Source organism: Bubalus bubalis, chromosome 8, assembly GCF_019923935.1.
Source record: "Bubalus bubalis isolate 160015118507 breed Murrah chromosome 8, NDDB_SH_1, whole genome shotgun sequence".
Taxonomy (NCBI): Eukaryota; Metazoa; Chordata; class Mammalia; order Artiodactyla; family Bovidae; genus Bubalus; species Bubalus bubalis.
This window is the reverse complement of record NC_059164.1, coordinates 14,745,586-14,758,646: the sequence shown is the minus strand read 5'-3', so window position 1 is coordinate 14,758,646 and position 13,061 is coordinate 14,745,586. Positions and strand designations below refer to the sequence as shown.

Genomic DNA, 13,061 nt, shown 5'->3' with positions numbered 1-13,061 from the left:
TGGTCCTTGGTCCAGGAACTAAGATCCCACATGCGAGAGGTGTGGCCACAAAACAAAACAAACAAACGAAAACCAAAAAAAACTTCCTTTCTAAGCCAAGTTAGTACCATATATGTAAGAATGCTAAGTTGTATCATAGCAGTAGTGGCCTGACTTTCCCCTTAAATGAGATAGGAAATGCCTAGTTTTCCTTGAACAACATAGCTGCTTTTGTGTATTTTGTGAATACGTTGTTAAAAAGTTAAATATTTTGAAAACATTTTTTCTTCTAAATTAGCCAAGTACGTTGTATTTTCAGAAGCAGAGGAGTTCCATTGCTTCTACCCATCGTTCAGGTTATCCAATGCAAACAGCTAAAATCTGTCTAAAGAGTAGAACCAACATTTTAGGCTTATGTAAAAAATTCTTCAGCGTAAGCTTCAAAGTCCCCCTTTTTTGATAAAAATAGAATTTACTGCAAAATATAGCCAGCAGTGTGTCGGGAGTAGATGGAGACCCATCAGAGAGAAGAATATGAGTGCAGGCTGGGCAGAGAGAAGGCCCTGTCGTGGAGGGAAGCACTTTAGAAAGCTGTAGCCAGCATGTCAAACGGCGGTGTCATTTCTGAATGGTGGCAGGGTACTGGGAGCTTCAAGAGAGTGGGCAGTGTACATGTGAATCATTAACCAAAAAACTACCTGTGAGCTTTAGGCCAAAGAGCCATGGTGATGGGGTGGTCATGGAGGGTAGGTTGGAAGTGTTGCTGACTAAAAGTCCTCGAGTGTTGTAGGCTCATTTATCCTGCAGGTACTTAAGCCCAGAAGGGTCAACAGAAGACCCTCTGCAACCCCTACCTCCTCGTGACAGAGATCACCACAGACAGTCTCCCAGAGTGGGGAGAGGTGACCAAGAGGTGACTTCGTGGTCACTGAAAGTGGCCAGAGCCCATCTTTGGACAGTTCTGAGCTTTTAGGCCAAAGGTTAAGAAATTAAAGAATGAGTGTGGTTGTGAAGCATGCTTTTCAGGTCATACAAGCATAGAGACTTCTTAAATTTTAAAAACATGTTTTAAGTGTTCAAATCTACCCAGCATTTCCATTTGATTTTGTTTATATGAACCTCTTCTCTATTATCAGCCAAAAATATGAGTACAAAGAGGGACACACGGAGAACTTTGCACCCTCACAGTTTACCAGTGGTAATGGAGAGCCACAGGAGTTTGGGCCTGATTTAATGAAACCCTCTCTACATGTGGTGGGTGTGATGGTATCTTTGTTGTTCCCCAGGAGGAGGTGGATGAATAAAGCTTCAACATCATCATTTTGTCCGTCCCTGAGAAGTACCTTTAATGCCTAGTGTGGAAGAATGGGATGCTGTAGACCTCCCCAGGGCCAGCAACTTTGTTTTGGACCATTTGTCTCCATCATCATTGTGGAATCGTCCATCAGGAAATAGTGTCAAATGCATTTGTCCTTTTGCTTTCTGTTTTCATAGGAAGTGTTTCAGAGGACACATTTTTAGTGTCATGACACCTGGACAGTCTATTTACTTAACTTACCTATTTATGTAAATACACATGTATTGGGCTTCCCCGGTGGCTCAGCAATAAAGAATCCTGCCAATGCAGGAGATGCAGGTTGGATCCCTGGGACAGGAAGATCCCCTGCAGAAGGGCATGGCAACCCGCTCCAGTATTCTTGCCTTGGAAATCCAATGGTGGACAGATGAGCCTGGTGGGCTACAGTCCATGGGGTCACAGAAGAGTTGGACATGACTTAGAGACTAAGCAACAACAACTACACATGTATTACATATATAGTATGTACATAATGTCCATTTCCATCCCTCCATATAATACAGGGGTACATTACCTTTGTCTTCTATTTAACAGAATGCACCTAAAGTTTTCATGGGCTTAGCTTTATGTTACAATTTGATTCTGAGTTCAAACAAGCTATATTTTGATAATGCCATGATTCTTTTAAAGCACATCACTAAAGTACACAAAATTATAGAGCACAAAAATGCTGAAGCAACTTTGCAATTAAAAAAAAAATTAGTGAAAGCACAGGATTCTGTAACATTTTCATTTTGCTATTGTTTCCCTAAGCTGCAACACCATTTTGAATTTGAATACCAGACCAAAGTGGATGGTGAAATAATCCTTCATCTTTATGACAAAGGAGGAATTGAACAAACAGTTTGTATGTTGGATGGAGTATTTGCATTTATTTTACTGGATACTGCCAATAAGAAAGTGTTCTTGGGCAGAGATACCTATGGGGTGAGACCTTTGTTTAAAGCCATGACAGAAGATGGATTTTTGGCTGTGTGTTCAGAAGCTAAAGGTAATGATAGAATTTTTCTGTGGTTTTTCATTATTGTCCCAATTCTGTGTTTTCTTCTAGACCGTATTTACAAATCTAATCCAATCCATATGTACAAATGGGGCAACCCAATTTTTTACAAGTGACTGTGTTAGTCATGGAGTTTCTAGGCCTCCTTTTTTTTTTAAAACCACGGAGCTGGAGTCTCCTTTTTAGCACTTAAAACTCTGTAATCCTTACAGGATAGATCTGTAGTAAAGTTTCTGCATCTGGTTTGATCCCATGTGTGTTTTCGAGTTTTCCTGTGTCACATGGTGACGGTAAGGTTGGCCAGCCCTGCAGTTACTGCATTGTGGTACTGTGCCAGGCTGTCCCACAAAGTCATTTTTGTTCAGCACTTTTTAAACAGCTTTATTGGGGTATAATTTACATGCCATACAATTCATCCATTGGAAGGGTACAGTTCAGTGGTTTTTAGTATGTTCATAGATATCTGCAACCAACACTAGTCAATTTAGAATTTTTTTTTTAAATCATCTCAAAACTAAGCCTTGTACTCGTAAGCTGTCACTCCCCATCCCTTTATATTCATTAAGCATTAAGCGTCCTGTCCCCGTCTTCCTTCCTCCTTCCCCACCCCCAGTCCCCGCCAAGCGCCAGTCTACTGTCAGTCTATGTGGATTTCCCTGTTCTGGCCATTACATACCAGTGGAGTCATACCCTGTGTGGCCTGGTATTTCATTACTGGCTTCTTTCACTTGGCATAATGTTTCCAAGGTTTGTCTATGTTGTAGCATGTTATCAGTATTTACATCTTTTTATTTACTTTTTATGAGCTGAAGATATTCCATTACCTGGATATACCACATTCTGTTCATCCCCTGTTTATCCTTTTGTCAGTTGATGGACAGTTGGCTTTTATGAATAATGTTTCTCTACATATTTGGGTACAAGTTTTTGTGTGGTTTCATTTTTCTTGGGCATATACCTAGGAGTGATCACATGATTTACTCTGTGTTTATAAATAGCATTAAAAAGAATCACATATTTGGAATAAATGTAACAAAAGTACAAAACTGTATGCTGAAAACTGTAAAACATTGTTGAAAGAAGATCTAGAGAAATTGGAAAGCATCCCATGATCATGGATTGAAAACTTAGCATTGTTAAGTTAGCACAGACTCCCCTAATGGATCTACAGATTCAACATGATCTCTGTCAGTATCCCAGGTGATTACTTTGTAGAAATTGACAAGCTGACTCTGAAATCCATAGGGAATTGCAAAGGATTCAGAATAACCAAAGCAATCTTGAAAAAGAATAAAGTAGGAGGACTCTCCCTTCCTGACTTCAAAATGTACTGCAAAGCAAGGGTAATCAGGACAGTATTGTACTAGCAGAAAGATAGACATACAGACCATACAGCTAAGAGTCCAGAAGTGCATCCGTACATCTGCAGTCAACTGATTGTCAGTGAGGGTATCAGGACCATTCAGTGGACAAAGAATAGTCTTTTCAACAAATGATGTTGGGACAAGTTGACATATGCAAAAAAAACAGTTAGACCATTACCTCACACCATTTATAAAAATCAAAGTGGATCAAATTCTAAAATTTTATCGCTAAAGTAAGCCCTAAAACTTTATAGTGAAACTAAAACTTTAGTAAGCACTAAAACTATAAAACTCAGGAGAAAGCATAGGGGTAAATCTTCATGACCTTCAGTTTTGCAAAGATTTCTTTGATATGACACCAAAAGCACAAACAACAAGGGAAAAATAGATAAATTGGGTTTCATCAAAATTAAACATTCTTGTACTTCAAAGGACACCATCAGGAAAGTGAAAACTCAACCCACAGAATGGAAGAAAATACTTGTACATCATATTTATCATTTTTTGACCATAAAGTTGAGGAAGACAGTCATCGTTTATGTCCTAGCTAGACAGCAATGACATGCTAAAATGTGATCTACCTCCTCGTCTGCTTTTTTGCTTCATTGTTTAAATCCTTTCTCACTTGATGTGATCATACGAGAAAGAACAAGTACACACATTATTTACCCAAAGTGCTGTTAGGGAAGCCCAGCAAAGAGAACACAAGGGAAAAGTGGACTCCTTACTTCCATTTGTCTCTGATAACCTTGATACGGAATATAATCTCACATCCAGTTTACCCTCTGAGATTTCTTGACTTGTAAGTTTTTTTTACATCTTTAACTGCCCTTTTCTAAACAACAGGTCTCATCTAGGGTACTACAGCAGTTTTCCTTTCTCAGTGCTTCCAGAATAGACTATCTAAAACTCATTTGGTTGCGGTGCTTTAAATCGTAATTGCTCCTCAACTTCCGCAGGGGCTGTGTGCCTCACTTGAGGTCTGCTGGGTGGTAGGATCTGAATCTCATTTGCTGTTTGTATTCCATACTACACAGTAGATTCTTGGGTTAACAAACTCAAATTGTACATCATAAGTATTCTGTGTGGATAGGCTGTTACTATTTACAATAAAACTTTTTTTAAAATCAAAATCGTGATGTCAAGTTGATTACTTCCTGTGAGAACTTAGAAAATTTAAATTGTAACATTTAACTCACACACAGTATATAATAACTACATAAGGGATATCTGAGTTTAAAGTACCTTAACAGTGGATCATTTTGCTTATTAAAGGACTGAGAACCATAGCTGTTTATTTAAAAATACCTCAGGGATGACAAATGACTGCCAGGATATCATAAAATTAAATTTCAAGTCCATCTTTTTGCTTAATAAATGTATCTTTTGTTTGCTTAGTAAAGAAAATAGATTTTTTAAAATCAGAAATTCCAGCTAGGGAGAAGAAATTAAACATTGGAGGTTTTCCTATTGCCTTAAATTATTAGAAATCAGTTTAATTTTTCTGTACATCTCTGTACTCTAGTACCTTTCTAGTAGGGTTTGAGGTAATTATATTTTTCCTATTTTGCTTATGCAGTGGACATTGTATTTGTATTAAAAAGAAAATAAAGAGGAATTTAGACATGAAAGTTACTATGAAGTATTATCCTCATTTGAATAAATTTATCTTTTTGATTTTGTAGGACTGGTTAACTTGAAGCACTCCATGACTCCTTTTTTAAAAGTGGAGCCTTTTTTGCCAGGACATTATGAAGTTTTGGACTTAAAGCCAAACGGCAAAGTGGCGTCGGTGGAAATGGTGAAGCACCATCACTGTCGAGACGAGCCTCTGCATGCCCTGTATGACAGCGTGGAGAAACTCTTCCCAGGTGAGAGAGCAGATGCCCATCCACCTGTTCCCCACCTCCCGCCCCTCAAGGAAAGCTGCACTCTCACATCGCTGAAATGACCTCAGTTTGCAAACCTGCTTCCTTTTTCACTTGGAGGTGACGGCACACTGAAATTCGGCCTGCTTCACTGTTGAGCAAATGCCATCATGATGGAGGTGGATGGTTGCATACCTGTTTCAATAAATAATTCAGCCCAGACCTTTCTGCAGCTGTTTCATTTCCTTTATGTGTTAATAGGTTTTGAGATAGAAACTGTGAAGAGCAACCTCCGGATTCTTTTTGACAATGCCGTTAAGAAACGTTTGATGACGGACAGAAGGATTGGCTGCCTTTTATCAGGTGAAGTCAGCTTAAAAAATCTAATTACATTTCATGCATATGTCATTTAAATGATTTATAACTATCCTGGAGGCTTAGACTATAAAATACTTACTTAAAATACTTACTATTGATTCAACCTTTCCTCCATTATAGGATGAAAACGTTTCCTGTAAGTTGCTTTCAATATTCAAAATAATACAGCAACAGAAAGTTATACTATAATTGTATTGGCATGAGTGAGCTAGGAAACATGTTTGAGAATGTTCATGTCCTCCTACTCCACAGTCTTGATGTAAGCCCTAAAATGTGTAGTGTTTTTTGTTGTTGTTCAGTCACTCACTCAGTAGTGTCCAACTCTTTGCAGCCCCATAGACTGCAGCACACCAGGCTTCCCCTGTCCTTCACTATCTCCCGGAGTTTGCTCAGACTCATGTCCATTGAGTCCATGATGCCATCCAACCATCTCATTCTTTGTTACCCTCTTCTCCTCTCGCCTTCGGTCTTTCCCAGCATCAGGGTCTTTTCCAGTGAGTCAGCTCTTCGCGTCAGGTGGCCAAAGTATTGGAGCTTCAGTATCAGTCCTTCCAGTGAATATTCAGGGTTGATTTCCTTTAGGATGGACTAGTTTGATTTCCTTCCTGTCCAAGGGACTCTGAAGAGTCTTCTCCAGCACCACAGTTCAAAAGCATCAATTCTTTGGCATAGTGGCTTTTAACCAATTTAAGTACTGTTACCATTATGACAGGTTAACTGTTAGATTTTTCTTACTCAAGTTGGTTTTCAGTTTATAAAACTTGGGGATTTTAAAGGCAAACTCTAATCTTGGTGCTTAGGAGGAATATAAATAATCTCTGCTCCTCTCTTAGGTAAGGCCCATAACCACCACACTTTCTGTCTTGCTCATAGGTGGCTTGGATTCCAGTTTGGTTGCTGCCACTCTGTTGAAGCAGCTAAAAGAGGCCCAAGTTCAGTACCCCCTCCAGACATTTGCGATTGGCATGGAAGACAGTCCCGATTTACTAGCTGCTAGAAAGGTAAGACACTGCCTCTTCCTGTTAGGTGGTTAAGACAGACTTGTTAATAATTGATGATTCTATACTTTGCTGCTGTATTGAGTTAGGTAATTGTTTTGAATTAAATATATTAAAACGGAATGAAACGCCTATTGAAAATCTATTGTGCTGTACACTGTATTTTGGGTACTTTTATCTTCTATGGGCCACACAATCCTCATAAAACCCAATGATGGTAATCCTGTCCTTTGAAGAGTAAGGGCATAGTAGAGTGGTTAAGGCTAAAGGCTTTGGAGTCTGATTGTTGGTTTCAAATCTTCACTTTAGCACACAAGCCCACACTCATATCTACTGTGCTCATATCTACTGTGGCACAGTTTCGAGGTGAAAATTACATAGTTCATATAAAGTGTGTGAGATAGAACCTAGCGTGTAGTAAGTACTTAGAATGTTAGCTGTTCTTGTTGCTTTTCATTTTCTTTTAAGATACTGTGTTTAGGACTGTGGGCAGAGAGAACGTTGTACATATTCAGTGTGTGGCAGACCTTGTTCCCACTCTGATGGAACTTCCATATAGTAGATGAGAGATCAAGAGTGGTCTGAAAGCCAGTTGACTGATGCTGAATGAATCCGCAAGAGCCAGAGAAAACTGAATGAGGGGAGGGGCCTTAAGTTAGAAATAGCATTCTAGATGTAAAATGAGGCATTGCAGGAGGGCCAAAAGGTGATAAAATCAGCATGAGGGGAGTGGAGGCCATGCTTGTTAGGGTGAAGTCTCGGAGTGAGAAGGGCAGACAGGAGGTCCACCTCTTGTGGTCAGTGGAGGGCAGACACTGGGGGACACAGGGGAGCCAGACTAATGGGGCTTGTATGCAGTGGCCTGGAGAATCATTTCCCTGTACTGTGGTGGCCTGTGAAATCATTTCCTCTTAGTTTGTCTTGCTTGTTTTTCACCATTGTTAATTCATGATGCGTTATGAACTACTGTTTCATTTTCGAGAGTTTTCCTTTTCTGGAACTTCCCTGGTGGTCTAGTAGTTAAGACTGAGCTTCCAATGCAAGGGTCATGAGCTTGGTTGGTCCCTGGTCGGGGACCTACGATCCCACATACTATATGAAATGGCCGAAAAAACCACAGCTTTTTCTTGAAAGAGTAGTCCTTTTCTTAAAAAAACAGGCATATGCATATTTCTTTATGTAATCAGGTGGCAAATCATATTGGGAGCGAACACCATGAAGTCCTCTTTAACTCTGAGGAAGGCATTCAGGTCCTGGATGAAGTCATATTTTCCTTGGAAACTTATGATATTACAACAGTCCGTGCTTCAGTAGGTAAGGTATTTTATGATCCCCAAAAGATTTTAATACTGAAAAGAGTGTAAGGTTTAAAAACTACTATTTCAAGCAGTTGTTTAAAGAACAATACTCATGAATGAACTCAGGTCAAATTCCTGTGTCAGCAGTTGTTGAAGATGAAACGATTTAAGAACTCCTTAATTCCTTAAGAATTAAGAATATATAGTTAAACTTCCACATTTTGGTATCACTATTTATATTTCTTCCAAGAGTTGATGCATAGTTTTCTGTACCCTCTTTCCCCCTGTTTTTCTGTATAAAAGGTTGTTGGACTATACATTCTAACTAGTTTCTGTAAAGAATCCTTGTTTTAGATATATTTTGGTAAATAGTCCATCAATAACTATTATTGTCTAGGAATAAATACTTGCTTTACCCTGTGGGTACATACTAAGATCATAATTGTCCTCCAAATCAGACTGGTCAAATATTGCTGAGCCTCTAAACGCTATTGGCTTAGACACACCTCTCTTTTAAGGAACTCAGAATCCAGTAGGATTCCATTGCAAAGTTTAGAGTCTGCATTCTCATGCTTTAAACATCACTGGGGTGCTGTCTCTTCCAAAGGAGCAAAAATGATTTCTTGAAGGGCAAAAATCTTAGGTATTACAGTGGTTTCTGGCTTTCCAAAGTACTTAGACAGATACACAGTATTTCTGGTACTAACATTTCATTGGTGAAGGAGATTAGGGGAAAAGATCTAAAAAGTATCACTAGGGAGGTGATAATGAAAAAACCCAAGAACAAATACTAGTTTACAGGGCTGTGGAGCAGGACCAACCAGCATCTTTTAACATGCTTTTCTGTATTTGAAATACGCTGAATGGGGAGTATGACGGACGAAGCCCCAAATTAAAATTAAGCTACCAAAACCCCAACTTATTATTTTCATGTAGTGATACTAGTGTGAGAGTTATCAAATTTAAGACATTCGAGTCATTGTTCAGCAGAATTTTTTTAGCATTTTTGACATTGTTTAGCAAAATTTGCAGATAGACATTCTTGGTCTGAAAGCAGGAATATTTAAAAACCTATATATAAAATTATGAAAGGGCTATGTCATCACAGAAGTACAACTTTTAGATTAAGTACATATAAGTGGGTTGCACTGTAGATAAAAGGTCATTATTTTGCAAACTACTTCACAATAACAGAGTCTAATCTAATAGCAAAGCTTGCCGCCATTTTCAGAAACCAAATAAGAGACATTTTTGGTAGAGGGTTATGTGGACATTAACAATTTCTGTCTCTTGTTTAAGGTATGTACTTAATTTCTAAGTACATTCGGAAGAACACAGATAGCGTGGTGATCTTCTCTGGAGAAGGTTCAGATGAACTTACGCAGGGTTATATATATTTTCACAAGGTATGCATTCTCAAATGGAAGGATATTGGTCCTAGGGGAAGAAAAGTATGAATTATTTGACCATTTCCTATTTTCTTTTTTGATATAACAGTAACACTTGGAATATTCTGTGATGCATTTGAGAAAATCTGATACGGTCTGTATTTGGGCGAGAAAGAAGTCTTAATCGTGTCAGATAATACCCATTTTTAAAAAACTAGTTAACATAAGAATCACATTTCTGGTATTTCTTAGTCCCCTGTTGTCTTATGGGCTTTGGACAATGTGAACCTGTCATTTTATCTATTGGTTCTAGCAGTCTTGGAGTGAAGGAAGGCATGCTTTATAAAGCATTTACTTTGTTCCCTAAGCTTTGGTGGTTTTTTTGTCTTACCCACCTTTAGAGTTGGAGTTGTGTGCAAGAATAAGAAATAAGAAATTTCATGTACCAAAAGCAAAGCTTGAAGGGTGTATTTTTAACTTCCGCTCTGTTTGTAAACAGGCTCCTTCCCCGGAGAAAGCTGAGGAGGAGAGTGAGCGGCTTCTAAGGGAACTCTACTTGTTTGATGTTCTCCGAGCAGATCGAACTACTGCAGCCCATGGGTATCTTGATATTTTAGGAAGTGATTATAAAAATAACCTCAAAAAACAAAAGGCTTTCTTTTCATTTAGTGTATGCTGTGAAGTATGCCTTTTATAGAAAAGATGAAGCTTGTCTCAGTGCAGAGGGAGTAAGCTGAATCAGAGTGCTGTTGTCAGGCTAAGTCGTGGATAGGTGGTTTCAGGTGGAGTTTCTGTCTTGAAAACATAACATTCTGCCCACTTCTGGGCAGCTGAGAGGGAAGGCGCTTGCAGCTCTTTTGGGTCTTTTTAAGAGAAATAAAGCTTATACAGCTTCATGTAGTTTAGTGAGCCCTTAGTGCTTGCTTGCCATGTCTGTTTGATGCTATGGGGACCATGTAGGGGAGAGGGAAGTGAAGATGCAAGAGGTTTGATTAGCTTATAAAATAGGTCTCTTTGGCATCATTTCTGATTATTGAAAGTTAGCACTTTTTAAAGCTGGTCATTTAAAGACTCTTAACCATATGTGATGGGACTTCCCTGATGACTCAGTGGTAAAGAATCCCCCTGCCCAGTGCTGGAGTGGCAGGTTCAATCCCTGGGTCAGAAAGATCCCCTGGAGAAGGAAATGGCAACCCACCACTCCAGCGTTCTTGCCTGGGAAATCCCATGAACAGAGAAGCTTGGTTGGGTATAGTCCATGAGGTCGCAAAAGAGTCAGACACAACTTAGTGACTAAACAGCAATAACAACTGTATGTGATAAACAGTCTTTTTTGGTTGCTTCTACCAAATCACACGTAGGTTAGAAAATAATAGGTTGGAGAATGAACTGAATTCAGACATTTTTATTACTAATTGATTAATAACTTATATTCAGTATAAATCAGTGGTCCATGGTGTTTTTCATCAGAGGTCACATCATCTGTTCTTTGAACCCTTAGGACAGGTAGATAGGGTAATAGCCACAGATTGGCATTATAATAGATAGTCTCACCGAGAGAAAACTGTGACTCAGAAAAGTCTAGGCAAAGTCCATTCTTAATGTTCAGAGCACTCATAATTCTTTTTCTGCTTTTTGAGATATTTAATAGATTACAGAAGGGAAAGTAAAAGTAATTATTCTCCAGTAGTTTGTTCACTCCCTAGACAACATAATTTATATTTTGAGTGAAGGTTTTTGTACTCATGCATTTAATGTAGGGCAGTTATGTAGGGCTGTAAAAATGACTTTATGATCTTAACATCATTTAGAGGCTGGGTGATTTCCTAGGAAACCAAATCAGAATCGAAACTGACGGGCACTAAAGATCCATTTTGGTTTAGATTTTATTTTCCTTTTTAAGCCTTGAATTGAGAGTCCCTTTCTTGGATCATCGCTTTTCTTCCTACTACTTGTCTCTGCCACCAGATATGAGAGTTCCCAAGGTGGGTAAATCAACTTAAGGTAAAAACTGTCCATTGACACTGGTCATATTTAGAACTTTTACTGATATTCCTTTCATTTTCATGTCAGAATGGGATAGAAAAGCATCTCCTGAGAGAGACATTTGAGGACTCCAATCTGATACCTAAAGAGATTCTCTGGCGACCAAAAGAAGCCTTCAGTGATGGAATAACCTCAGTTAAAAATTCCTGGTTTAGGATTTTACAGGACTATATTGAACATCAGGTATCATATCTTTTAAAAGTATATTTTCTGGAATAAGACAATTGGATGCAAAGTTGTAATCACTGTTCATTTTGTATTTAATTTAAATGTTTTGTGACTGTAGGAGGGATTCCCTATAAATACTACTTCTTTTAAATTTCAAGAATTCTGTAAAAATTAAGTAGTATGAAGGATTATAAGTAGCATCTAGAATAGAGAGAGGAGACTTAGTGGTCTTCTCTGGCTGGTATCTTACACAGTTTGGGGCACCTGTTGGGTGCCAGACTTACACACAAAAGAATCAAACACTTAGAGCCACCACTTTGGAGAACTATGCATGTGAATGTTCCTTAAAGGTCACTGCAGCTACGTACATTAGGGTATTTTAGCATTTTCTAAGGGATTAAGAGTCTCTCAGTATTCAGAGATATCTTTTCTTTCTTTTTTTTTTGTTTGTTTGATTTTTGTTTTTGTGAAACCAGATTAAGTACATATATTTCTGTGCCATTTGTAAGGCCATTTCACTTCTATCCTATTACTCTTACAGGTTGATGATGCAGCAATGGCAAGCGCAGCCCAGAAATTTCCCATCAACACCCCCAAAACAAAAGAAGGCTATTACTACCGTCAGATCTTTGAAAACCACTACCCGGGCCGTGCCGACTGGCTGCCCCATTACTGGATGCCCAGGTGGACCAACGCCACGGACCCTTCTGCCCGCACTCTGACCCATTACAAGGCCGCTGCCAAAGCTTAGGCACTCGCTGAGCCCTGGAGTCAAAGTAATCGTTTCTTCTCCTTGTGAAGGGTAGGGATCTTGAGGGCAGGAAGGGCCAACCGCCCAGGCTTGCCTGGGTGTGAAAAAATAAAAGTCTTAAATCCGAGACTTTGCTGTAGTCATTTATATTCATACAGCCCCGTGGCTAGAGGTAGCTAGAAACTGAACAGCTTTTACTGTATCACAGGAAGGTAGAGAGTGAGATAGGAGAGGGGAAACCATCTGATGGCTGGGAGACCTCACACACCCTCTCCTGTAGAGGACTTCTGGGTCTCATGCCAGTAGGGCATCCTTATGGTCCTCGCCTCATCTGAGTGTGGTCCTCCTCTGGCTTCCTCCCTTAGTTCTCTCTGCATTCCCAACAGCTGGCTAGTTACACTCTGGAGAGGTGAGTAACTTGTAAGACTTGGACAGCTGTGTTTTGTAAAATAGGTTGACTGCAAAC

The 13,061-nt window shown here is 39.2% G+C and overlaps 1 protein-coding gene across 4 annotated transcripts in view; it reads left to right on the top strand.

The window, feature by feature from the left end:
• Positions 1–12,722, top strand: part of ASNS (asparagine synthetase (glutamine-hydrolyzing)) — a 150,202-nt gene extending 137,480 nt beyond the window's left edge. For all 4 annotated transcript variants that reach the window (XM_025290882.3, XM_044946471.2, XM_006074578.4 and 1 more), the window contains 10 exons: positions 2,090–2,327; positions 5,386–5,571; positions 5,830–5,931; positions 6,820–6,947; positions 8,132–8,258; positions 9,542–9,648; positions 10,130–10,230; positions 11,534–11,615; positions 11,704–11,859; positions 12,386–12,722. In XM_025290882.3, coding sequence (XP_025146667.2) covers positions 2,090–2,327; positions 5,386–5,571; positions 5,830–5,931; positions 6,820–6,947; positions 8,132–8,258; positions 9,542–9,648; positions 10,130–10,230; positions 11,534–11,615; positions 11,704–11,859; positions 12,386–12,595 — 1,437 coding nt within the window. In that variant the 3' untranslated portion in view covers positions 12,596–12,722. The remainder of the gene's footprint in view (positions 1–2,089; positions 2,328–5,385; positions 5,572–5,829; positions 5,932–6,819; positions 6,948–8,131; positions 8,259–9,541; positions 9,649–10,129; positions 10,231–11,533; positions 11,616–11,703; positions 11,860–12,385) is intronic.
• The last annotated feature ends 339 nt before the right edge of the window (positions 12,723–13,061 follow it).